The following is a 27,485-nucleotide window of genomic DNA, read 5'->3' as shown; positions in this document are numbered from 1 at the left end:
AGTTATTTTGTGAAATTCAAGTAGAGAGACAAGCACATATCCCTAAAACATAATGTGGTTCTCCTGCATCTGCAGAGTTTGGCTTTCAGGAGAAAGCACAGTTCTTCTCAGGGGCTTTTGGCACTCACTCCTTAACAATGTTGGGTTTGAAGTCATGCTGGACGGCTTTTTTCAGCTCCTCTGCGTACATTTCATACCTCCCGGTCATCTGTGGAGAGATTCATATGTGTTAATGGCACACAGACACTACTATAGACTGTCCTCTTTCAATATCTATAGGATATGACTTTTATTAAAGAGAATAAACCTCTCTGATGGTGATCATGATGAGATATCTTCCTGAAAGAAATGTATGTGCTGTATTGATTTTTATCCCACCTTGAAGTTCCATTTGTCAGCAACTTGGCGATTTAGGTTCAAGTCCAGCTCTGTCACCAGGAGGCCATCGCGGGTTCTGGATAATCCCGGGGATCTGCTGCCATCAGGAGCAGCTACGTAGCTGGAGCCATAAAAGTGGCCTAAGTCACGGTGCGCTATGGATAAGGCAAATCAGAAATCATTTAATAAATGCACACCACCGTTCAAAAGTTTGAATTCACTAAGTTTTTTTTTTTTTTGTGATTTTAAAATACCGGTAAGTCACTTATGCTCACCAAGGCTACATTTATGTGATCAAAAACACGTAAAAAAAGGAATATTGTGAAATATTGTTACAATTTAATATAATAGTTTTCTATTTTAATGTATTTTAAAATGTAATTTATTCCTGTGATGGAAAAGCTGAATTTTCACTCTAGTTTTGAGTGTCAGATGATCCTTCAGAAATCATTCTAATATGCTGATTTGCTGCTCAAGAAACATTTCTTATTATTATCAATGTTGAAAACAGTTGTGCTGCGTAATATTTTTTTAGAAACAGACACATTTTTGTTTAGTATTCTATGATAAATAGAAAGTTCAAAACAACAGCATTTAATTGAATTAGGAACGTTTTTGCAATATTGTAAATGGCTTTGTCACTTTTTATTAATGTGTCGTTGCTGAAAAAAAGTATTAATTTCTTAGCCTATATTATTGACCCCAAACTTATAAATGGAAGCATATGTTTACTAACTACAAATCAACATTTGATCCCAAATTACCCATTCTGGCATAGTTTTTTTTCTTTGTTTTAACAGTTCGTCTGTCAATTTTTGTGTTCATGTTTATTAACTCAGCTACATATCAGTTTAAACAATTTACTCACGTCCCAAATTTTGCTAATAGGGTTGCAAAACATGCAAACCCCATAAAAAATGTATGAAAAATAATACAACAATATAATATCTAGTTTCATCTCCTGAGGCTGACATTCAACATTTTCTGAAGGTTAAGCATCTCGTTTCACTGATCGTGTTGGGAAAGAAAAAATAGTTAATTATTAAGTAGTTTTAGACTGTATTTTGTACCCTATTCATGGAAAACTGCCCTTGTATATGTTTGTGGCATATGTCTGTGTGACCCTGGTCATGTTACATGGAGGCTGTACATGCATGTAAAACAGCAGAGGGGGGTTTGTGTTCAGGTGAAAGGCTTATGCAACAGTAATGAGGGCTGAAAGTGAGAACAGAGCCTGACAGACCAGAGCTTTAGGAACACGACACCTTTGAACAAGGTCCCTTGTCCTCAGCCCGTCACGGCACAGATGCTAGATTGACAGACAGATACACAGATCATTTATGTGCTGACACACAGCAACACTAAGCTATGGGAAAGAGCCAGCTGTACTCACATGTGAATACCGACAGGAAGTATCTTTAGGTTTTTGACCCAAATTGATTTACTCGGCTGAGAGTGCCATCTATGAGTGACTTATGAAAAATTGATCTCACTAAATGTCTTCATTACACAGGAACCATGCTATGTAAACACTATTGTTCAAAAGGTTTGGGGTCGGTAATGTTTTTGAAAGAAGTCTCTTATGCTCTCCACGGCTGCATTTATATGATCAAAAATACAGTAAAAACTGTAATATTGTGAAAATGATTACAATTTAAAATAACTTTTAATATATGTTAAAATGTCATTTATTTCTGTGATGCAAAGCTGAATTTTCAGCATCATTTCACCAGTCTCCAGTGTCACACGATCCTTCAGAAATCATACTAATATGCTGATTTGCTCCTCAAGAAACATTTCTTCTTATTATCAATGTTGAAAACAGTTGTGCTGCTTAATATTTGTTATGGAAACCAATTTTTTTCACATACGCAGATACATGCACATACTCAAACTAAATGGATACCTTTTTTTCCATCTCCAGATGTGAACTCATTCTTGAAATACTCCTGGAAAAGAGAGATCTACGTCAAAACTCAAAGGCTCGGGTCACTTCTGTGCAGAAATCATCAATAGAGGGCAGCAGAAAACACATATCTGAACATCCAACGCTTTATGAGAGGCACTGCATAACAGACTGTGCAAATAACTCCCATTTAAAACCAATTTAAAGATAATTGGTTTACTGTATCTAACTCTGAGAATAAAAGTCATCCCTCTAAGACATTATAACCACTAACAGAGACCAGACTCTACAGAGCCACAGAAAAAAAAAAGGCACCGCTCAACTTGTTTTTTCATCTGTGTAACGTTATTTGCAGTTTGGCTTATAATCCTGTTTAAATTATTAGCATGTGCTTATCTAATCTTATTAGAATATATATAGTTTACTTCAGCTGTGGTTGTGATATTATCACAGTATGCGCATAGTTAGGGTAAACAGGACATTTCCTGGCAATCTCTGTATGTATTTTAGACTCAGGAGCGTAATTTATGTCATTTTTAAGATTGTTTAAACAATATTTGGCACAGTTATAGGACAACAGGTGGCACATACCGTTCCCACCCGGTTGATGGCACAGGTGAAGCAGTGGTTTGCGATGGCTGCATTTCTGGCCTCAATCGACCACATTGGTTCACTGTAACACAAAACCTGCATCAGCATGAGGGAATACGGGCTCTGCGTCTTTCCCATGAGAACAACACGATACCTGAGCAATCCAACTGTGGCCGAGGGGTTAAAGATGATCTCAGCCCCATGTATGCTGTACATTAACCAGTTGAGAGGGTGGTGTCGGCCGTAACAGATGTTAACAGCGATTTTTCCAAACTGCGTCTGGAATACAGAGTGGCCGGTGTTGCCTTCCATGTAATATGTAGACTAGAGGAAGAATGAAAAAGATGATTTATGGAAATGCAACATCAGTAGCCTATCATGCAGAAAAGCAACACTTCATACATTAGTACTAGCTATCAGTAGGCTATAATACACTCGTTAATATTTCTTTAACCCTTTGATGCATTCAAATCGACATGAAACTGAAGTTGTGATAGTCTTTTCTTCCCTGTGTGACTGTATATTCGAGTGAAACGGCTTCCCGAACAGGAAAAAATGTAGGACTGGACTTGATTTTGTCCATCGGGAATTGATTGGATCGTTGGATTATTGTGGATTGCTATTGCTGTGAAAATATGCATATTCAGACGCAGACAACTTTTATATTATACTATTTTTTAAGTCAGTTTAATGTATTTCACGTTGAAATGACTTAAACATCCAAGTTGACTGTACTTAAAAAATGACAACGTAAAACAGTGTTTATGTGTAAACCTTTTAAATATATCTGATGCTAATCAGCATGCCATCAAAATTCTCCTTTATTTGACTGAAAACAACAGAATAGAGCCGTCTCTGTCATCTGGTTCCTGCAGTTACACTTGTGTTCCAGGAAAAGAAAGTGGGCACATTTCCTGTATTGAGCATTATCACAGTGTGGAATGGATCAAAAGAACAACTGATAAACAGCACAGGGAGAAATCAACCACTTAAAGTGCCACGGATGATGTAGTGCAGATACACACGCACACACACTCGTTTAACCTGGAGGTGAAAAATTACACCCAACATGCTGGAACAAATCTCTGAAAAGAAGAATTTCTAAAGTGGCTGTACTGAACAACTTTTCAGTTATCCAATATGATTTAGACATACAGTACCCACGCAGCAGCAGCACAAAATACTGATAACTATATGGGATTTCAAAAACATAAACGAATAAGAGATTCTGTACTATTTGTGTCACCTATCAAATAAGTAATTTTGTGACACCTTTGTACAGATGAATAGATGTCCTTTCTATTGAATTTCAAGATGCTCTTTGGATCATTCTCGAGAATGTTTTACACAAACTTCATATTCAACAAGAATTCATGCAGCTCGAGTGCCGCTGTCACAAATATACCTTCTGACATTTTCCTTTTAATATAATAAATTTGAAAACAATAGCAATTTGTAAATAATTTGTAATGTTTTTTTAATAAATAAATAAAAAATATGCAAAAATGCATTTTCACTAATGATCTCAGACTTTTGGACCGCAGTGTATTAAAATTTGATTTATAGCTGACTTAACTCATGTTAGCTTAATGTAAATAGGTGATGACACTCTATTGATGTAAATATAGTGTCACTGTAGCTGTGTTGTGTCACACTGACAGTTGTTCGGCTGTTATGCAGAGGGTGACACCGACCTCGTTGAAGTCTCCCACACGTGGAATGTGATTCTTCCGTGATTTGCCCAGAACATCGCCATTATTGGACACCACCACTGCAGTGTTCCACAATGTTCCACCGTGGATCTCATCTCTCTCCAAAATGGGAGACACCACCACCAAGTTGTATTTTTTGGCCAGCTAGAAAAAATTCAAATCAAGCACACATAGTTTCAGCATTAGCAGGAATGGCTGCTGCAAGCGGAACATAGCAGGGTGGTCGCACTACATGACATTTTTCCACATTAAATCACTTTGTCTTGTCATAAAAATGCCAAATTCATCTCTGTGATAGAATTTCTTGTTTTATGTATTTTTATGCAGCATGTTTTTGCATGTTAGTCACAACACATGACTGATTTGGGTGACAATAGTTTTTCAAATACTAATAAGCAGTTAGGCAGTCTTTTTAAACATTAATAAAATATTTCAGATTTTAGAATAGACATTTAATATTAGCGCTTTGGGTGTAAGAAAAGCGCATTATAAATAACATTTATTATTTATTATTATATTACTTAATAGAGTTAATATAATTTTATACTTTTATAAAAGTTTAATATAGTTTTCTTTCCAAGAATTTCATTATTTTAATGAGGCTTTTTTTTTCTTCATTATGATATCAGGACAGTTGTATCACCCTGACTTTTTTATGCTGACAAAAAAACAATGAATTTTAATACGGAAATTAAAAACATACTCATCATAGTGTAGAACAGTTTTATTTTAGTATTGCTTATTTCATATTAATTATATTAATTTTCATTCAGAAAACATTCTCATTGTAGAAGAGGTATATTCAAGTCATTTTTATGAACTAATTGTATTTTTGAATAAGTTAATAAACATGGACAAAATTATTCTCAATTTTTGCCATAATCTCTACTAGTGATCTTGAAGAACCTGCATGATGAAAAAATGCCATTGAACAATATTAACAGGAAAGTGTACAAAAAAAAAAAACACTTTTTAACACACCACTGCACTGGTGCTAGAAATGTCATCTTAGGACATATTTGCAAAAGGATAGATGCGGTTCCTCTGTAAACAGTCAGAGGCCATGTAATTTCTCAGAGCTCAGTGTCAGAAGATTCCACAGTTACGTGCTGCAGTGCTCATCGTCTGTGGCTCTCGCCGTGGTCAGAACGTCCCCGTCCCCTCTGTGGGCTTAACCCCCTGCTACTTCCATTAACAAATCACCAGCCTCAAAGCAGCTGCACAGCACCGCACCAGTTAAAACAAACATGCGCTATATCAAAACTAACTCCCTTCGCAATAGGCACAAGGGAATAAAACAATTCAGTCCATGCTAATAGAAATACAGCCTCGTGTTGAGTTTGAGGAGTGAACAAATAATTAATTTGGGGACTGAGGTTAAATATTTGAGTGTATAACTAAAGATCAAGATGATGCTTCATAGCAAAGGATGAGTGTAACGTTTATATGAAGACATCCATTTATTCAATTCTTACCTGAATACAAAAGCGTGTGGTGAGCCCGTCCTCGGCCGACTCAGCAAACTCTGTCCAGGGCTCCCTCTCTCGTGTGCAAAACGCAAAAGGCATTGCTAAGAGTGGAGGACATGAGAGGAGACAGGAGAGAAAGTGATGCTTATTTGTTTCCCCTAAAATATTTCATTAGAACTGATTTTTATTTATGAGAGTTTTAATCTGTCGAAATTGATTCTCTTTGGTGTCCAATAAAATGTTGTTTTTCTTGCTAAGAGGGAGGATGAGAAGTACAGTGGAAAGGTTTATGGTCTTGTTTTTCATTAGCAGTTGTTGTTTTGTTTAGAGCATGACGAAATGATTATTGTTTACATGGCATTTTTTAATGACTACTAACAAAGCAAACATGCTTCATAGATTTGCATGGAAACACAGGAAATCAGAGCCAAGAGGTCAAAGGTTTACATGGGGTGGTGGTTAAGGGGGTTCAAACCTGGGCAACGGGGCCTATTGGGACCCAAAGGGACTGAATGACCTTTGGGATGCCTAGAGAGTTTATAATTGGAGCATGAGACTCCTTATTCATCAGGAAGCATCCCTACAGCACGCCACGGCCAACACAAACAGACAAACTGTGTGCGCAGCTTAAACTTCGTCACTACGGCCCTGCTGAGCTCTGCTGATGTAAACCAGATTCTGCTGATGTCTTCACGGGCATCTTACATCACTGAAGGTCAAGAAGCCTTCCCATCCTATATGCTCTGTTCATAAATAAGCACATTCATTTCCTTGAGGACAACAGGAAATGGTTTATAGATACCCATAGAATTAAAACAAGTAATATTTCTGACTAGTCATGTGTCGAACAGTGTCTTGCAGAGTGACATGCTATATTTCATCTAAAATTATTTGTAAAATAGTTTTAAATTCATTTATAATTATCACACATGTAGATTTGACATGAATTATGTTTTTTTTTTTAATTGTCAACTATGAATGTTTCAGCATGTTTTTGAAATGACTGTAGAGTTGATTTTTTAAAGAAGTGTATAATAAAATAGATTTAAAAATATGCCATAAATTTTATGTGTGTGTTTGTTTGTGTACTCACTCCAGGCTTCCTGGAAGCATACGATATTGACCCCACACATGGCCGCCACCTCTACCATCTCCCCCACACGCTTATGCAAAGCTGTGATCTGTGAAAGCAAAATGAGAATACAATTCAAATTCAAATTAATAAAGATAAATAGATGAAACTTGTTTTAGCACCTGGCCATTATATGTAGTGTGTACTTCTTTCTCTCACCTGTTCAAGCACAGGAGCATCAGTGGGTAGGACTATCTTGTTCTGAATCAGTCCCACGCGGACAGTTCTGGGTGGTCTGAGCTGTTCTGGAGAAGCCTCAAACACATAACCCTTGAGATCAAAATCTTGCTCCGCTGCAGCTTCTATTGCACCCTGGGGAAGGCTGAGCTTCCTGAAATGCATTTATTGCAAAGCTGATTAACTGCTAAACATTATGAAAATTTAAACAAATAGGGAAGATTGAGAGATTATTGTCGCTCAATGGTCAATAAATGCATGATACATTTCAAACTGTCCTCTCTCCTTCAAAATATGTTTTTCTTTTCAGTACGAATGAAATTGTTATGTAATGAATTGTTATATTTGTAATAGCCTAATGATGTTCAAGTGTCCACTTTAAAAAAATTATAATAATGCGAAAATGAAAACGTTAAAAGTAGTTTCACTTACATCTATTAGAGCGATATATAGTAAAATAAATGTCAGAGTTTATATCAAATTCAACTCAATGACGCCATCGCTAAGCCCAGAGACCCCTTTTTTGTGGCCAAAGTCCACCATGAATCATTTACTCAGTTTCAACCTTTACTGAACATCCAGTTAGGCCTAGTTATAACAAATGACACTGAAAAACTTCTAGCAATTTGGACAAATCTCCTAAAGTGTTTCAGATGTAGGCTAGTTTCATTATACAGTAGGCTATATTAAAATTAAAATTAGCCGTCATCGCACGTCCCTCCATTCATAACTGAATTCTGGGGCGTGTAGTCTGCGTTTAGTAGTGAAAGTGCGTGTGTGACTCACTCACTTCAGTTCTTTTCCGAACAGCAGTTTTCTGACGTTCCTGAGTTCTGCCTCGGGTACATGTGCCTCCAGAATCTTCTCTAGCGATTCAAAGTCATTTCCAGACATCTTTAGCTGTCGTCCTCGTGCTCAACCTGCAGAGAGAGTGAATTCACCTCAATTTGCATTACTGTTTAACTAGCCCAGTTCGAGATCTTATGCAATCGTTCACGAACAGAGGGTCCAAGTGATCCCATATGGTTTGTTGTTAGACTCTTCATATTTTACCATGTCAAGGAAGACAGAACAGGTTTCAGTCCAAGTCGTATGACCTGTAGGCGTTGTTACGTTTCAAGCAATTTCTGCAGCTGTGCTGACATGCTTTAGGGGGAGAGGGGTAAGATGAGCCAGTGGTGACCCACACCCACCCTTTATCTTGGCAACCGTACACGTTTGTTGTCATGTGTGACCATATATTTTGGAACCACCCGTCATTTCTACCAGACTGTGAAAAGGAGATACATATGGGAAGAGTGGAAGAAACCCATTTAGGCTACTTTAAAAACTGTTTTTGGCTTTTCAAAGTAAAATTTTAGCATAACATAACAGTTGCATCAAAGCAAATTTGTCCAGGTCTAAAAATGATTTATGATCCATAATGGTGATTTATCAATGTATAAAATCATGCAAATTATTTAGCTAAATATTAACCTGAATTGGTAAGCTAGCTAGTTTTGTCCAAAATGGCAGCTACGGGGCAAAGTGAGCCAACGTTTTAACTTACCCCACTGTTGTTAACTTTTTTCTTCTAAAGTGTAGGAAACTCAGAAGCGAAAACCAGGAGACTTGGTTGTATCTTCAGCAGGATTCTTTATTGAGAACACAAGCTGTGGATAGCTGCAGTCATCGTCAAGTCTAACAGCGCTGTAGTCATCGAAATTTCTCACCCAGAGTCTGACTAAGGAATATACATTGTAGTTGATATACCTTTCAAGGGGGAGGGGTTACATAGAAGTGGAGACACGCTGAAACAAAGCATGTAAATGAGGTATACTGGTTTAGGAACCTGCCCTTAGACTGAGAGTGTTACCAATCCTAATCCAATCAGCATAACATTGTGATTTGAATGCATAGAAACCAATCTAATCAGCCAGACCATTCAGCGACAAAAGGTGATAAATGGTAAATGGACTGCATTTATATAGCACTTTCACAGACCCAATGGCCACCAAAGCGCTTAACATTTTGCCTCACATTCACCCACTCACTCACTCATTCATACACCGACGTCGGTGTCAGCCATACAAGTCGCCATCCAGCTCGTCGGGAGCAGCTGGGGTTAGGTGTCTTGCTCATGGACACCTCAACACTTGATCAGGTGGAACTGGGGATTGAACCATCAACCTTCTGGTTTGTAGACAACCTACATGAACCACTGAGCCACTGCCGCCTCAGTGCACTGATAGTCTCAGTGCTCTGATCAATTTAACTTACAATAGAGAGATCAGGACAGACAGGAACAGCCAGGTTTGTGACATAATTTACCTTAGTTACAAAATTCACACTAATAAACTTTCTCAGTTTATATGCTATAGTATTGGAATCTAAATTAAACATTTTAATAAATTTGTAACCCTACACCAGGGATGGGCAACGTCGGTCCTGGAGGGCCACTGTCCTACAGAGTTTAGCTCCAACCCTGAAAAAATCACCTGCATGTAACTTTCTAGTAATCCTGAAGACCCTTACTAGCTTGTTCAGGTGTGTTTGATTAGGGTTGAAGCTAAACTCTGTAGGACAATGGCCCTCCAGGACTGAAGTTGCCCATCCCTGCCCTACACCCACCATAAGGCACTGTAGTTAAATTAAATCTCTGAAGTATAACCTGGTATAATGACAATGTAATTTTACACAACTGGTTTAATTCATTTTTTTTTTAGTTTATTTGATAGGAACAATGTACAAGTACACCAAATCATTCTCTGAAGAACCAGAAGATGCTTAATCATACATATCTTTCGACCTGTAGGCCTAGTCCCTATGGCCTAACATGTTTGACATTGCAGAAAAACTACCATGCCAACTAAGAACCTTTTGACTAAAATGTTTATTAGTTTCAGTGATATTTTTTCATTCTAATTCTAATTTAGTTTTTATTAAATTTTTCTCAACAAACTCTGTTTAGTCTGTTTTTGGGAATGTTACAACTTTGGTGCTTAACATTTTGTTTTAGAAATAGAAACAATTAAAGATATTGAAATTTGAACTCAATTTGGTTGGTTTTATGTTGCTTAAGGTAGTTTTAAGAAAAAGAGAAAAAACTATTTGCAAAATAGTGAAATAATTCACATGGGTTTGATTCAGATTCAGTTATGGTCAGTTTACACCCAAGATGGTGCCCTCTGACTCGGATCAACTTGACCTGGGGTAAATTGAGCAACAGGAACATCTTTTTTATAAGAAGCCATTTTTAGAACCCTTCGCCATAGATGTATTCAAATATACTGCAATATTTATTCTTCATATGATATAAATGATATAACAGAGTAACACAATGAATTCTATTAATACAATTTTGGCAACAGTGTTAAACACATGGAAATAGCCCGAGTGTTTTCAGTTCCGAGGTGTTGTGATGGCTTTCTTAAAGTTGATCGCAGCTTTGTTGCGGTTTTGACTGACTCCTCCCCTTTTAGATGCTCCACCCTTTCTATCCTTCTCCTTTGAAGGATTTGATAGTTTTCTCAGAATCTCTAAATTTAGCGGAAAGAAAGTTTACATTAAACAGAGAGCCAACAACTGCAACACAAAGACATTTAGTCTAATATCCCTAACAAAAATGTACCATAGTGATCACCAAAATAAATATTTCTACACATTGTGAAAACTGCTGTGATTAGTAAACATGCCAATGAATTGGATTTGTCACAAAATCAGTTTAAATAACAAAACGAAGGGAAAAGGAAGGAAGCAATCACTGTTTTTCTTGATACTAATTTCTCTGTAAACTATTGTACTAATTTAGATGAATGAGAGAAATATAGAAGCATTGCCTGCTAGCTCAGGGTAACTTGTGCCAAAGTCATACACTGCAGAATACTTAGGACCTTCACTGCCTTCACCTCCTGCACAAGAGAACATAGTGTTTTTACTGATTTTCCTCCCAGTTGTTGTGGTATCTGTTGTTGAAGTGGATAAGTGGAAACTCACGTGACACACGTAATGGAATATAGCTCTCTCTCTCCTTCAGCAAACTGCAGACGAGGTCTGTGCTCTGCGCTCTCTCTGCCAAGTTCACCAGCTCTCCCGTCCTGTCCATCAAGTCCACAGTCTCTACAGAGCACACTTCTTTTTTAGATCTCCTACACTAATGAGTCTGTTTAACTTCAAATTAACAGTTTGTGAGCGAGTTTCTGATTAAAACAAACCCCAAACTGGTAGTGGGATTTACACAGGCAGACACAACTTTTATGTCCTTCAAAACATGTGAGAATCCAATTTAAGCTTTGAAATGATTCTGTTTGACCTGAGCTGAAGTAAACTTTACCTTGGGGATCCAGATTGCATTTTTCTTTTATACAGTGGATGAAGTTTATAATCTCGCAATTTAGGTTCAGTATCTCTTCTCTTCCCTCTGTAAGAAACATACATTTGAAAACATTGAAAACACAAAAACAAAGGAATATAATATACTATATAATATAAAACATAATGACAACTTTCTATTGATTAAAGAATCTGTAAAGAAAAATATAACATGTTTTCCAAAATATTAAGCACAACTGTTTTCAACATTGATAATAAGAAATGTTCCTTGAGCACCAAATCGACATATTAGAATGATTTCTGAAGGATCATGTGACACTGAAGAAAATTCAGCTTTGCCATCACAGGAATAAATTACATTTTAAAAATAGAAAACAGTTATTTTAAATGGCAATACTATTTCATATTACTGTTTTCCTGTATTATTGAACAAATAAATGCAGCCTGTGTGGACATGAGACTTCTTTCAAAAACATAAAAGACAGACCCCAAACAGATTAATGTAACATATAAATGCTGCATCCTGCACTTACCACCAAAAATCACGGTAATGAACATCACGGTCTTGAGATGCGAAGTGTTTAAGTGCTAAACTGCTCAGTATCTCTCGGCAGCCTGCGGTAATGAACGAGTCTGTTCACACAGTAGGAAAATAAAAGGCAGTTAAATGTTGTTGACTACAGCCATACCTAGAGACAAAGCCCTGGTTTATGAGGAATGTTGAAAAGTTATAATTGGCAAACTAGACTCAATGTAATCAGAATTGTATCCTGCTGTGCCACCACTGAACTATGGATGAACTTCCCTCCTGGCCTAGAATCTGCATTACAGAAACAGCACTATTATTACATGGGTTACATTATTTACTCTCTTTTTCTGCCTCTCAATCTCTCTCTCACCCCCATGAAAGGAGAAGAGAGAAAGGGTTCTTTTTATGAAGCAGAGCAGTCTGATTTGTCTCCATGGAGTTAGTACACAGACAGACAGGTTCTTTGATACTTTGAAGTACTATTCCAGGACATGCAGCAGATCTATAGCCTTTTTTCCCATGACTTTAAACATAACAGTAACAGAACAGCAGCTATTTCGGTATTGACTTGAGAAAAAGTTATGCCATAAGAAATGAGTCTTGAAGGACCAATAGGTTAGCAAACTTCATTAATTTAAATGTCTGTTGCAATTTTGTCCCTGTGCTCTAACTGCATGAACCTTGAGTGCAACTTCTATTGCTGGATGTGAGATGATCCATAAAAACAATCTGATTGTTTTACTCATGCTCTCAATTATCTCTGCTGGGGGAAAAAAGTCCAGTTCTGTTTTTATCAAATCACATGATTTGATCTGTTTGATGAGTGGTCATGACTTTATTAAATAATTATATAATAAATAATAATAAATTGAAGCTCTAATTTCTCATGGTAAGTTCATTTTTGAAAGTCAATTTCTGTATAGATACATGCCTTCACAAAAAAGACATTATGATTATACAGAAGATTTTCAATTAAGTGCTGTTCTTTTGAACAGTCTATTCATCAAATGATGTAATGATGCTGAAAAATTCAGCTTTGCATCACTTTTAAAATATACTAAAAAAGAAAACAGTTATTTTAAACTGTAATAATATTTAACAATATTACGGTTTTGCTGTATATTTGTTCAAATAAATGCAGCCACGACGAGGATAAGTGCACTTCTTTTTAAAACCTTTTAAAAATCTTACTGACCCCAAACTTCTGAACGGTTGTAGGCTACATTATAAAAAAAATACACAACCGAATATGGCGAATAACAGCCGTTGAGACACAAACAGCAACTTCACCGTGACAACACAAGCTTAGTCATAAGCCCAAATTCCAGTTAAACCTAACACTGCTTTTCTGGAAGAAAAAAAATGTTATCAGTGTGTAAACATTATTAGCTTTATCAACAGTTATTTTCCACAACTTTAAATGTGATATGAAGCCCTCTACGAGCTTTATGTCAAAGATGAGACCGATCAGCCTGTTTGCTTAGCTCAATAAAAGCTAAATGTATGCCAAAGGTTATAGGCCTACATTTACACATATCCTACTCACTCACGGCACTCCCACAGTATGAGCAAAGGCATATAGAGCAAATATAAATAGTGAGGAACAAATTGCTATTGTTGAAGATCCAAAAGCTCCGCTGGCAGACATGGAGTCGAGCCCAGGAGTCATATTGGAGTTCATTAGGAGGAAGGGTGTGAATAGCCTACTGCATTTTCAGACGCATTAACATCACTTTGTGTCAGCACACAATGAGCCTTTGTTTGCAATAACTCGAGATGGATTAGGCCTAATGTAGCCTGTTTTTGTGTCAAATCTGTCAGGAGCGCCAGATGAACCATACCGTGATTCAGTTCGAATCAAATGAGTAAAACTGCCTGTAAACGATTCCATTTGAATCAGATGTGCTTAAAGTAAAGCTACCATTGATTTAATTTTTAAAACCTGTAATCTATAAAATGTATAATCTATATAGCCTATATGATATCTACATGTAGACCTATATCATATGTTGAGCTCAATTCAGGAAAAAATATATACATCTAGATATAGAAATCTCTTGAGATAAACTGTTGCAGCCTTTTAACCCGGAATCTTTTGGGATTGGGAAATAGGCTGGGAAAAATACAATGTTAGGATTCATATAAGCCTTCAGCGGGTGATCGAGCACAACAGCCCAAGAGGAGGAATCTCCTGGGATGAGCACTTCATGTCTGGAGACTCCGTCTTTGGAAGGAAATTCGCAATTCATTTCACAGCTTGCTCTTTAAGCTATATCACACATTCGACCAAATCGTTTAGGCCCACTGATTACATTAACTTTTGTAACTTAATCGAATGTACCGTTTACATACTTAAGCAATATCAGACGAGCAAAGAACACTAAACAACCGTTAAATAATACATGTAGTTAATAGTGAATAATATTGCACTTTTTGCATCTGTTTTTGCTCGCCAATGACCCTCATGACAATACTGTTTTGGTGTGGCAAATTATGATTGGGCTGTAATCAGATTTTTTTAGCAGCATCTTCATCTCTACAGATGCACATAATCAGGGGAACTGTATATTCTCAAACAGGTTAGTTGACAACAGCCCTCCATATGCAACTAAGTAATTGTCATTTATTCATGTGGTAGAGGAAAATCAAATGTGCCCACATTGCCGTTTCTGGCCTAATACTGCATGCAGCAAGAATTAGCACAAAATCACAAGCAATGGGTTGATGTGAAATCACATGTTTCATGAACATTGCCAGGGCAATACAATATCTTGTTGCAACAGAATGACGATAAAAAATCAGATACATTTTTTTTTTAACCTTTATGGAGCTTTCCACAAACAGGAACAAAATAAGGCAGCAAAAGTTTTTTTGAGCACTCTATGATGAAACAGATAAGATCAGGATCAGCAGGGGCGTGAGACGGGGCTGTATTTTGTCCCCATTTCTTTTTAACCACTATCCTGAGGTGGTCGTGTGAAATTTAGACCTGGACTCATCGAATATTGATTGGGGGAACAATCAACAATTTGAGATATGTGGACGATTATGTCACTCTGAAATCACTAGACTACAACAGTTATTTTGGCCATGTTATGTGAGCTAACTCGCTAAAGTCAGTAATGTGTGGAATGGTCAGTGGAATCAGAAGAAGGGCACGACAAATAACTCGCTGGATAGCATGGAGAATGCATGTCTATAAGATAGTCAGATACAAGTGAAAGGATAGACTATCTTCAAATTTATGTTAGATGTCTAATATATCTAATGATTCTCAACAAAAAGCATTGGATTTGTGCCCCTGATGATTTAAAAACAAAAATAACAAGACTCCAAAAATGTATATGTGGAAAGTGTCTCATAGAAAACCACAGTCAAAGAGCAATACTTAAAACCTTTCACAAAGCCTACAAAACACATAGCCAAACAACACAGCATGAGTTGGAATGCTGCATAAATACACATTCTAGCCTTATGGGATACAGTGTTGCTGACTAACTTTCACTAACATGCTTTCCCAGTTACAAATCAACGAAATCAATGGCCTGTGGGCATTTGTGCGTGTAGAACTTTGAGTTCATGTTTGTGTTGCAGTGCAGATGCCGAAGTTGTGTTCATGTCTGCTGGGTTCAGCTGTCAGCCGTCACAAGAAAACAAAGCGTGCTCTCCCTGTCTCGGGGGTGTGAACCATTGAGAACTAACTGAGAATGCCTTTTAAATTCCTGAATTTGATTTGAGGAAGCAAACAGGATGTCAAATTGTAATTCAAATCCATCAAATCCAATTCATATCCATCCACAAAGTAAAAATTAATGTATTAAATTTAATGATTGAAAAGTTTGGGTTAAATGTTGTTCCACCACAGTCTTCCGCCATATACACTCACCTAAAGGATTATTAGGAACACCTGTTCGATTTCTCATTAATGCAATTATCTAATCAACCAATCACATGGCAGTTGCTTCACTGCATTTAGGGGTGTGGTCCTGGTCAAGACAATCTCCTGAACTCCAAACTGAATGTCAGAATGGGAAAGAAAGGTGATTTAAGCAATTTTGAGCGTGGCATGGTTGTTGGTACCAGACGGGCCGGTCTGAGTATTTCACAATCTGCTCAGTTACTGGGATTTTTACGCACAACCATTTCTAGGGTTTACAAAGAATGGTTTTAAAAGTGAAAAACATCCAGTATGCGGCAGTCCTGTGGGCGAAAATGCCTTGTTGATGCTAGAGGTCAGAGGAGAATGGGCCGACTGATTCAAGCTGATAGAAGAGCAACTTTGACTGAAATAACCACTCGTTACAACCGAGGTATGCAGCAAAGCATTTGTGAAGCCAGAACACGCACAACCTTGAGGCGGATGGGCTACAACAGCAGAAGACCCCACCGGGTACCACTCATCTCCAGTACAAATAGGAAAAAGAGGCTACAATTTGCAAGAGCTCGCCAAAATTGGACAGTTGAAGACTGGAAAAATGTTGCCTGGTCTGATGAGTCTCGATTTCTGTTGAGACATTCAGATGGTAGAGTCAGAATTTGGCGTAAACAGAATGAGAACATGGATCCATCATGCCTTGTTACCACTGTGCAGGCTGGTGGTGGTGGTGTAATGGTGTGGGGGATGTTTTCTTGGCACACTTTAGGCCACTTTGAGCCAATTGGGCATCGTTTAAATGCCACGGCCTACCTGAGCATTGTTTCTGACCATGTCCATCCCTTTATGGCCACCATGTACCCATCCTCTGATGGCTACTTCCAGCAGGATAATGCACCATGTCACAAAGCTTGAATCATTTCAAATTGGTTTCTTGAACATGACAATGAGTTCACTGTACTAAAATGGCCCCCACAGTCACCAGATCTCAACCCAATAGAGCATCTTTGGGATGTGGTGGAACGGGAGATTCGTGCCCTGGATGTGCATCCCACAAATCTCCATCAACTGCAAGATGCTATCCTATCAATATGGGCTAACATTTCTAAAGACTGCTTTCAGCACCTTGTTGAATCAATGCCACATAGAATTAAGGCAGTTCTGAAGGCGAAAGGGGGTCAAACACAGTATTAGTATGGTGTTCCTAATAATCCTTTAGGTGATTGTATATATATATATATATATATATATATATATAAATAACTATATATATATATATATAAATAATTATATATATATATATATATATATATATATATATATATTCCAACTCATGAACTGTCAAAATAGACATTCTTAATTCTTAAGTTTGAAAATTATATCTGATATAAAGAATTGATATTCATTACAGATGCCCATTTCAGTCATCCATGCTCTTTAATATATATATTTTTAATTTTCATTAAAATCATTACAATGTCAAACTGTACACACTCACTTCTGAGCTGCTACTGGCTCCACATCAATGTCAAGTCTTTCTTTCGGAGCAGCAAATAAATAATTTGAATCCATTATTCGGACAGCATTATTTATCAGGAAACCTCAGTGAGTTCAACACAGTTGGCTGTTTGCAGGTACAGGGCTGATTTAATGTGAAGTGGTGAGGACAGATCCTTCCCATCAGTAATGTCAAATACAGCATGCTTCCTGCACGCAATGCCCTCATTATTCCCAGTGAGCGGCGACTCTGGATGCCTCAGAGCCGGATGTCTGTGGGAATTAGTGAGTTCCATAGGCCGGTTGTCTAATATGGAGTTTTCCGTGGCAACAGGTCTGTGCGTGTGGCCGGGTTCGGCACTTTCACAGCTGCTGGTGGTGCTGCTCTGCTCGGTGTAGAGGTCTCGCACCAGGCCGTTGACTTTAATCCGAAGTGAATCTGCCACGCTCGTTCGGGTTGAGGTTCGGGTGCTCCCATTGCAAGAAAGAGGCTCCCGTCTGCCCAAGATGTGATAGCGTACTATCTTCCGGAAGGTGTATCTGAACTCACGTATGCGGTAGGCGTAGATGAAAGGGTTCACGACCGAATTTGCATGCGAAAGGATTATAGCCAGGTACATGATAAGAACGGGTGGCCGTTCACACTGAGGACAAAACAGAGTGAAACAGTTGATGATGTGCAGCGGCAACCAGCACACAGCAAACAGGCCAACGATGATGGCCAGAGACTTGGCGGCATGGACCTCTTTCTGCAGGGTGGAGCGGGACTTGAGCTCGCACGGCATGGCCTTGGACTCGATGCATTTGAGTTGGTGGCGCGCAGCCATGAAGATCCGCAGGTAAATGGCCAGCATGAGAAGCAAAGGCAGCAGCACGCAGGCGAAGAAGTTGAAGTAGACCATGTAGTCCATGACCACCACTTCCTCGAACAAACACTGCATCATGCCAGGCGGGCAGTCGGTGCTGTTGATGTGCTTCTCTGAGCGGGCTTTGTGCCAGCCTAGCATGGGCGTTAGACCGATGATAACTGACAGAACCCAGCAGATCGCTATGATGCCTTTGGCACGCTGCCCGGTTACTAGGCTGTTGTATCTGGAAGAGAGAGAAAATCATTTCTGTCAGGACCACTATCATCAAATACGATTGACAATTAGCATACAGTTTGGATTGGCGATATGGTTCCGTTCTAGGAGAGAACTCCCTGCGCATTCATGCAGCCTAGCATGGATAAGAGCAGGGAGAGCAGCAAAAAAAAAGCCCTTAGGGTAAACAGAACAGAACCAACTTGAATGTATTGCAGATATCACCAATTAATTTTAATGACAACATAATTAGAGAATTTTAGTCTGATTCAGGGGTAATCAGAATGCCAAATCCTGACTGACGAGAGGAGGAGCTGGGGATGGAGGAGGGTAATTAGCTCCTGAGAAACGCGATAGCTGCTGAAAATACTGAAGGAGCTCATATATGTACACGGTGATAGGCATCATATTCCTATAGGTAGACGTGGATCAGCTGATGCAAGCTTGACTAACGTGACCTGCCAGAACTGACGCTACGGTTGATGTTTTTCAAATTCCCCAGCCATAAATGTTTGCTCCAGATTGTCTGGACTGCACATCTAAAAGGTCCAAAGTACTAACAAAAGTAAGCAAATGACAGCATGGCTGTAAAACTAGACACCCCTTAAAAACTGTTTACATCATGCTGGAATTATGTAATTATTAGTTTCCCAAGCGTAAAAATCTTTCGTGTCTCATAATTGCGACTTTTCAGTTCTGACTTTAAATCTTACAATTGCAATTTTATTTCTCATATTATTATTTTTTTATATCTCATGTGGTGGCAAACAATTTTCTATTACTGAATAAGAGACAAACATGTACCAATTGTCTTTAAAGATTATGTATTCCCTTGCAAGGAAAGGTCAACAGCCATACAAAGTGCCTGCAGAGTGTGACAACGAGTGGGGGGCATCCTTCCTTCTTTATAGTTGTTCCTCCCCCAAGGTTGTTTTCCTGAGGCTAAATAAAGATATCTCTCAACCATAACTAATACATTGTTTAGATTTGTCTATCATATTAATCATATTATATTCTTGAATGGAGACCCTCTGTCTCGGTCATGCACTTAGTCACACATTAACTTTTGTCAGGTCATATACAAGGACATACACATACATATATGCATTATGCATCGACACTACATTATTCTAATTACCATCATATTTCTAAGATTCTATAAATATAATTAAATGCAAACATATAAAACATTAAATTGCTTCCACACTCACAATCACATCTTCATATCTCACAATGTAACCTTCTATATTCTGACTTTATATCTCAGAATTGCAATTTATTTTTCATAATTGCGACTTGATATTTCAACTGCGACTTTATTTCGCACAATTTCTATATTCTGACTATATCTCTCAGTTGTGATTTTATTTTTTCAAAATTATGCCCAGGTCTCATAATTGCAACTTTATAAAACTTGCCTCTCAATTGTGAATCCATATCTCACAATGTAACTCTATTTAGTTATTTTAAACTTTATCTCATAATTGCATTTTCATTTTTTTACTTTAAGTCTGAAACCTCCAATAATTCAAACAGCATCTAGCCTACTCATATATTTATGTCATTTTAATAAAGCCAGTGTTACCTTGTTTGCTTTCCTTCTTCTTCTAGATTTTACAAAAGAATACATTTGTGAAGTAAGGTAGAGATGAAGATTTTTTGTCTGTCATGACAACAATATCACACACAGATACATTTGTATCATAGAAATTAATATTAATATAGCTCAAAGGAAAATCTCGTAATTATGGTAATTCCGACACAACGTGAACAGAGAATTAGAACAACCTTGACGCAACCACCGTGCTAATGATCCTAGCATCCATTCACAGTATTTCCAGCAAACTCTCCCATTGGAGCAATTAAGAAGAAAGAATGTGCTCAGAAATGTCAGCGTTTGGAACAGAAATCTATTTTCAGTCTTTTTTTGGGCCAGTGTGGGAGAACAGCTGAGTTCCTTGGCCTCTATTAGTCTCATTCTCCAGATGTGGAAGTTCAGTGAGCCACACAGAGAAAACATCCCCGTCCCCCACCCAAAACCTGCTGACAGGACGTGGACATGCACGTGGTCTATCACACATCTCATTGAAAATAGCAGAACTGACCATTCCAAAACAGAATGAGACAGTATTATCCCAACATTTCCTTAATCTCCTTTAGCAGATTAGCTGTCCATCCTGAAAAGTGCTAATCGGCTCATCATGAGGTATGAAGAGTTTACGGGGAAAAATTGGCATCTGATAAAAGACTGACTGACAAAAAACAGAAGTGGATACTTGCTAAAGGAAATCTGTACAAACTATTAGCAAAAACATTCCAGAGTAAATCAGATTTACGAGAGGCTCAAAGACAGCCTCAAAATCAAGTTTCCAAACCTTGCCATGTTCTTAGATCATATTCACCCAAAAATAGGCAAGAATCTGATGTTTGTTGGAAAGACACAATGTGTGCTATAATGGAACCCTAAATTTATTTCAAATTAGTAATTTGGCCCTATTTTTGCCCCGGGAACAGTGCCATGTGTGTTCATTTCCTGAAAAGACCATCTTAATCCAGCATGAATTTCTATCCAGGCTGGTTTCCCTGCTGAAAACCCCCCCCCCCCCATCTTCGCAGGCCAGCCTAAGTTGGTCTACTGACAAGGTAGTCTTAGGTAGTCTCCCAGCCTGGTCAGGCTAGTTTTAGAGAGGTTTTAGTCACGTTTCAGCTAGACCAGCTTAAACCAGCAAAGCCCAGCCCAGTGTGCACTTTCAGTAGGGTTATACTGGTCTAGTTGCTTTGATGTTCCAAAAAATGCTGGTCAACTAGAAAGAAGAATGCTGGTTAAGCTTGTTAACCCTTAAATGCATGAATGTTTCGCCAATCATTATTATATATATTCGGGTCTTTAGCGACCTGGATCTATATCTTACATGGATGGATCTCTAACTGTCGCAATACTGGATGTTTTTCACTTTTCACATCATTCTTTGTAAACCCTAGAAATGGTTGTGCGTGAAAATCCCAGTAACTGAGCAGATTGTGAAATACTCAGACCGGCCCGTCTGGTACCAACAACCATGCCACGCTCAAAATTGCTTAAATCACCTTTCTTTCCCATTCTGACATTCAGTTTGGAGTTCAGGAGATTGTCTTGACCAGGACCACACCCCTAAATGCATTGAAGCAACTGCCATGTGATTGGTTGATTAGATAATTGCATTAATGAGAAATTGAACAGGTGTTCCTAATAATCCTTTAGGTGAGTGTAGGTGAATTGCATTTATTGAGTCATCAGAGATTCAATTATTGTTAAACAGAAAAAATATACGAACATTATTACATACCACAGGTCGCTATTGACCCAATACACTTTTTACAAAAAGATTATTTGAAAACAGGCATTCTTTTTTTTTTTTTTTTTTTTTTTTGCATTCAAAACACATGGTAGATATTCTAGATAACTGGTAGAAAACTTTCTCTTGAGGGCCAAAATATTTAACATATGGCATGAAACATTTGGTCTACAAAATGTAATAATAAACAGATCCAGCTGACAATAGGAATAAAAAACAACCTCCCTGAAGTAAAATAAATATCCAAACATCAATATCCTGAAAGCAACATTCTTCACTCACCGTAATGGGATCTTGATAGCAATGTAGCGGTCAATGGCGATGGCCAGAAGACTAAATATGGAGCTCTGGGTCAGCACTAGGACGAAGCAGGCGATGAACAGACAACCATAGAATCTGGCACAGAAACCAGTGCTGATCACGATGGAGAAGGGGATGGCTAGCACACCCACAGCAATGTCCGCCACGGCCAGCGAAACAACAAAGAAGTTGGTGATGCTCTGGAGGTTGCTGTTGAGGGCCACGGCCCAGCAGACCAACACGTTGCCCAGGATGGAGAGCAGGGCAATCAGCAGCTCCAGAATCATGTATAACACGTCAAAGACATTGTTCAGCATGGTGAGGTCTCTGGGGAGAAAGGACGATGCCTCGCCTCAATGTCCATAGCTGCAGCTCGAGGCAACAGCCAACTCACGAGGCCTAGTGTCAGCCTTACCAGAAGACTGAGATGCCTTTAGAAGAATAATCAAATGTTGCGTCTGTAAAAACGTTCCAGACTGTTGCATTGCTAGTTGAAAATGTGCCATAAAACGTTGTAAATCATTTTTAAAAGTATTTATAAACATTAGAATTTGACCTCAGATCTTACTAAAAAGATTTGGCATTAAATAAATACAACTAACAACAACAACAAAAAAAAAAGGTTTAAAATCCGTTATGATCCCATGTCATGATGTTAAAACTTGATGGTCCAGTCCTCGTTCCATGTGTTGCTTTTCCTTCTTTCTATAACATTTAGTATTCCACTGTATTCCCTGGAGAAAGAAGAAAAGAAAAAAAATATGCCATCAACAGGAAAACAAGGCTCTGAAGAGAAGGACTGGACAAAAACAGATAAAAGTAAAAATTTTACTTTTTTTTGGCATTGACAACAATATAGGGTTTAAAAATAATACTGAGTGTTGCAGCAGCATGATAAGATTATCCCATTTCCTAAAGCCTAACAATGAAATTCTGACACTTTATCGGGATTGACTAATAACAGCAGACTATTGAGCTTTTCCAGAGTCAAAGCCTTTTCTTGTAATTACAAATGGCAAGCTTTAACACATTGCAAGATTAAGAAACATATGTGAACACAAAAAAATCTTGAGGTGGATATTCTTTATCTCAGACTTTACATTTACCAGACAGTCCAGTAGTGATAGCCAGAAGCTTTCCTTTTGTTTTAGTGTTTATGGGAAGTCATTCTGAAGCCCTTAACTGAGAGTCTGAGTTATTTACCCTGAAGTGTTCCCACACTGCTGTAGAAACGCTCCCTGAGGTTACTCACCTCTGAAAAACATGTGAAAACAGCTGCTCTGCTACATTTACAGCGCTTTTCAAACATGCATTACAAACATTTAAAACCGTAAATCTCATAATAAATAGCATTTATACATACCGGTATGCATGCGTTACAATCTCATTCTAGAGGGAATTCTATTGGTCCTCAATGGGTTTTTTATTTTCGGAAGAGAAGGAGATTTTTTATTTTTGTATATTTTTTAAGTCAATTTTGTGAACCTTTAGGACTACACTAGAATATAGACAACCCTTAAAGCTTAAATACAGGGACTAATATTTGCAACACAATGGCCAGGATTAGGCCTTAGTTCAATTATTAAGTAGCTTTTATAAACATGCCTTAAAAAAACATTACTGGTGTGCATCTTAAGACAAAACAATGGCACTGACATATTTTTAAATATGTCAGTGCAAATTGCTTTTAGTTAAGACAACACAAACATTCATTTTAGTCTGTGACTAGGCAAGCCTTGTCCGTAAAACCGGGGGTAAGTCTCATGACATTTATTGACAACAAAAAAAGAACAAAAATGAATAGAATGTGAATAGGTGACTGTCATAAACAAGAACTGACAGTGGGGGGAGGTGAAAATTATTGTACTAACAGGTGAGAAAACATAATAAAGAAGAAGATCCTGACGCCCAGCCTCACAGCCATTGATATAGATCTGTGAGAGTTTAGGGCTGACAATGGGACAACAGAGAAACAGGTCTCCAAAACATCGAAATGAACCCTTTGATCAGTTTCCCAAAGAAGTCTTCTGGATTGAGTGCTTTGCGTTTATAAGAAGACAATGTTTAAGCTATACTAGACAGATTGTGGGCCACAACCTGTGCCAACACCAGACTCAACAGTGGACCCTTGTGGATGGACGATGGAAAAGATCAGTCTACATCCATCCACCATCGAACAATCACAAACTCTATCTGGCTCAAAATCTGATTCATTCCTCACTAAACCAAATCCAAAATATCAGGGTTTGATAGCAAACCAATTCAAACATTTCAGATGAAACCGCAAGACCAGCTCAGAACAAACAGATGTACTTCAGCTGTGTGCGAATGTAGGCTTTACAGCTGTTTTACTCTCCTTTTACCTCAGATGATTGATAGGATCATAAAATGAAAAATGCTCCATTTCTCAGTTGAAAATCTGTTTTGATTCTTACATTCGAAGATGTATTTGCTGTTATGAAGTTAAAAGTAAAATCTGGGTCAAGTTTGACATAAATGATGTTCCAATACATCTAACATGCTGAAATCACAAATCACAACACTAACCCTTAAAGAAAAGCTTCAAGGGCCCTTCCAGTTCTCCATCAACAAGTAAACCACATATCAGTAGAAACAAAAAGTCAATTTTACACACACACACATACACGTGTGTGTGTGTGTGTGTTATAACTCTGATCTAAACCAAAACTCAGATATACTGTATCTCTTGTCATGTTATTTTACCAATCAGTAATCATCAAATAGTGACTACTATCTTTTTTAATTTCTCTAGTAACCATGCATTAGAATAGACAGTAGTTCTGGTAGTCCCAAGTGTTACTGGTAACAAACTGAAATTTTGTCATTGTCATACAAAGATGTTATAGATTTTAACTATTGACTTCTGACTCATATGACTAGTATGTAAAATTGTTGATGGTACGTATTTCTAAGTATTACTAATAAAAATTATTAGGCTATTTCATTAATTACTTATTTTGTAGTAATTAGAAACTATACAAAAGTTACTAGCATCTACAGTATTCCAGGTTTACTAGTGCTTAATTTATTAGAAAACTAATGCCTATTTATGAGACACCAGTATTCAACATCTATACCAGCAAACACACAATGTATAAAATAACAACAGTGTGCTGAATCAACACAAAATTGTTGTTAAAGTTAACACTTTTGATGTTGGAAACTGTGGGTGTTAATTTGTGTACAGTTTTGCTGCTTACTTTATTGTTCAATTACCAATGATAGTAACAACTGGAAGAAACAGAAGTGTGTGCACTGTCAAAAAAAATAGAAGTTTTTTTTTTGAAGTGGTAAATAAAACAAAAATTCCTGGAGTACTTTGTACAAGAAAATACTTGTAACACTTTGGTTTAGGGTCCAATTCTTACTATTAACTGCAGTGCGTATTAGCATGCATATTACTAGTTTATTGGCGGTTTATTAGTACTTATAAAGCACATACTAATGTCTTGTTCTGCATGATCATATTCTACATCCATTAATCCTACCCAATACCTAAACTTAACTACCTTATTCAATATTAATGTAGTAATTTCATAATTGACAGTTAGTTAAAAGTGAGATTTAGACCCTAATCTAAAGTGTGACAAAAAATACTATTTCAGGTTTCTTTGCTTCAAAAATGTACGTTTAATTAAGTGTTACTTGTTGTTTCCATTATTGTTCATTTACCGTAGGCCTACTAGCACATTCTGAGTGAATATTATAGTTTCTATAGCCTACCAATGTTTTTAAGTTTTAAACAGGTATGTGTTTAAAGAATAAGTAGGCTACCTAAACAAATAAAGTATTTAATAATGAATGCCAGAGTCTAATTGAAAGTATAATCGCTGTTGAAAAATACCAAGCGTTCAGTGAATAGGCTAGTTAGTGGTGAAATTGAAAAAGATGCTAATTCATTCCTACAGGAATACTTACTAGCAAAAATAAAAACACTAGTTTAAACAGTAGGCTACTTCACAACAAAATACACAATGGTTAATTTTAAGGAATAAATGTTAAAATGGCTTATGAACTGCAGTTTCATTTACACTGCTAATTTGCGCCCAAACGCAATTCAGTTACTAATCGTTTTCTTCTCAATGAATTAGTTAACTTAGCTGTTTCCAAGGTTATTTGTAAATGACAGAGCTAGCTGGGGTTGTTCCTGTATTATTTGTTTTGAAGCTAAAATATTGTGATGCCTGCAGAACTGCACACAGCATGAGTTTTAACTAAATTAGAAACAATCTCACTTGAATAATTCACTTTAATTTAAAAAGTGCAGGCAATCTGTGTAAGAATTATTTCAAGTATGCCAACAAATCCGATTCATTCGAAACTCCGCGGGCTCTTATTAGGTAGTTTCAACTTACCATCAGAGTTGATAACTCCTGGAATGACTGAATAAGAAAAATAAAACAAGCAGGACACCCCATGAACAAAAGATAAAAAGGCAACCCTCCGAAAAAGAGTCCTCAGTGGTTCATGATTCGTTAATGATTCCGTCGGCGCGTTCAGGCGTCAGCTCAGCAGTGAGTCGCGCGCCCTCGTATCAGCACTAAAGAAAATGACAGACTATAGGAAGAACCCTATGAGAGCCTGCTTGACCAATCCGGAGCCGGAGGTCTGGACGAATGTTTAGATACTGATACTGCTCCTTCCTGTGATCAAGTTTCAGTGAAACAACTGAACTGCTAGTGCCATGTCTCTTGTGAGATTATCTGAAAGGAAATTTACAAGGCAGAAGTACAGTATTCAAATTAGCTACTGTTTTGTATTGACCACGTAATAGGTTTTTATTGAGATTTACCAATCATTTAAAATGGAAATCTTTGTCAATATATTAAAAATAATCTATAAACAGACAGTTTCTCTGAGACTTTAGTCCCACAGTTAAGCCAGACATACCGGTATTAAGGTCAATCTGGGTTTCATTCACACGTGATAGTGAAAGACAATAGGGATCTGTGTAGGAAAGCAGGCCAATTAATTGGTCTCATTCAGGACAAAATGCAACATTTTTCCCTATATAATGACTGACGTCATATCTAATCTTAGAAATGCACTAATCATGGCGCACAACACCCATCCTTTACAACAATAAAGAGCAAAAACTAAACTCATAAACATCCACCATCTCCTTTCCTCAGACCTTTTGCCAGTTTGTAAATGACCTGTTAAATGTGTTT

General features: G+C 37.6%; 3 protein-coding genes and 1 long non-coding RNA gene across 5 annotated transcripts; all 4 read right to left on the bottom strand.

Moving 5' to 3' along the window:
* Window positions 1-43: 43 nt before the first annotated feature.
* upb1 (ureidopropionase, beta) lies at window positions 44-8,359 on the bottom strand. Its single transcript, XM_056237454.1, has 10 exons — window positions 8,156-8,359; window positions 7,348-7,519; window positions 7,150-7,237; window positions 6,063-6,157; window positions 4,570-4,731; window positions 3,030-3,199; window positions 2,876-2,957; window positions 2,285-2,327; window positions 379-533; window positions 44-208 (listed from the first exon to the last, which is right to left on the bottom strand). The coding sequence occupies exons 1-10, from the start codon at window positions 8,257-8,259 to the stop codon at window positions 125-127; spliced, it is 1,155 nt and encodes a 384-aa protein (XP_056093429.1). The 5' UTR covers window positions 8,260-8,359; the 3' UTR covers window positions 44-124.
* A 1,488-nt stretch (window positions 8,360-9,847) lies between these two features.
* LOC130072378 (uncharacterized protein C22orf15) lies at window positions 9,848-12,400 on the bottom strand. 2 transcript variants are annotated; one of them, XM_056237460.1, is made up of 5 exons: window positions 12,210-12,400; window positions 11,678-11,764; window positions 11,341-11,463; window positions 11,184-11,255; window positions 9,848-10,883 (listed from the first exon to the last, which is right to left on the bottom strand). In XM_056237460.1, exons 1-5 carry the CDS (start codon window positions 12,232-12,234, stop codon window positions 10,747-10,749), a joined length of 444 nt encoding a protein of 147 aa, XP_056093435.1. In that variant the 5' UTR covers window positions 12,235-12,400; the 3' UTR covers window positions 9,848-10,746. The 2 variants fall into 2 exon arrangements, with proteins under 2 accessions (XP_056093435.1, XP_056093436.1); XM_056237461.1 differs by lacking the exon at window positions 11,184-11,255.
* A 5,216-nt stretch (window positions 12,401-17,616) lies between these two features.
* On the bottom strand, window positions 17,617-22,877 carry adora2aa (adenosine A2a receptor a). The gene is made up of 2 exons (XM_056237452.1): window positions 22,276-22,877; window positions 17,617-18,668 (listed from the first exon to the last, which is right to left on the bottom strand). Exons 1-2 carry the CDS (start codon window positions 22,608-22,610, stop codon window positions 17,672-17,674), a joined length of 1,332 nt encoding a protein of 443 aa, XP_056093427.1. The 5' UTR covers window positions 22,611-22,877; the 3' UTR covers window positions 17,617-17,671.
* A 39-nt stretch (window positions 22,878-22,916) lies between these two features.
* Window positions 22,917-26,975, bottom strand: LOC130072380 (uncharacterized). The gene is made up of 2 exons (XR_008804119.1): window positions 26,670-26,975; window positions 22,917-23,027 (listed from the first exon to the last, which is right to left on the bottom strand). It is a non-coding gene; the product is annotated as an uncharacterized LOC130072380 (long non-coding RNA).
* Window positions 26,976-27,485: the final 510 nt, after the last annotated feature.

This window comes from Rhinichthys klamathensis, unplaced genomic scaffold, assembly GCF_029890125.1.
Source record: "Rhinichthys klamathensis goyatoka isolate OS25496 unplaced genomic scaffold, OSU_Roscu_1.1 h1tg000487l_1, whole genome shotgun sequence".
Classification (NCBI taxonomy): Eukaryota; Metazoa; Chordata; class Actinopteri; order Cypriniformes; family Leuciscidae; genus Rhinichthys; species Rhinichthys klamathensis.
The sequence above is the reverse complement of the archived record's forward strand: the minus strand, read 5'-3'. Positions and strand labels throughout refer to the sequence as shown.

Coding starts and splice junctions, on each gene's coding strand:
- upb1 (XM_056237454.1), bottom strand. CDS start 8,259: ATGTCTGGAAATGACTTTGAATCGCTAGAGAAGATTCTGGAGGCACAT. Junction 4,732..6,062: donor CCACACGCTTTTGTATTCAG/GTAAGAATTGAA, acceptor AATTTTTTCTAG/CTGGCCAAAAAATACAACTT. Junction 209..378: donor CTGACAAATGGAACTTCAAG/GTGGGATAAAAA, acceptor ATCTCTCCACAG/ATGACCGGGAGGTATGAAAT.
- LOC130072378 (XM_056237460.1), bottom strand. CDS start 12,234: ATGTTCATTACCGTGATTTTTGGTG. Junction 11,256..11,340: donor TATTCCATTACGTGTGTCAC/GTGAGTTTCCAC, acceptor TCTCTTGTGCAG/GAGGTGAAGGCAGTGAAGGT. Junction 10,884..11,183: donor AAGTTACCCTGAGCTAGCAG/GCAATGCTTCTA, acceptor CGCTAAATTTAG/AGATTCTGAGAAAACTATCA.
- adora2aa (XM_056237452.1), bottom strand. CDS start 22,610: ATGCTGAACAATGTCTTTGACGTGTTATACATGATTCTGGAGCTGCTG. Junction 18,669..22,275: donor GCTATCAAGATCCCATTACG/GTGAGTGAAGAA, acceptor TCTCTCTTCCAG/ATACAACAGCCTAGTAACCG.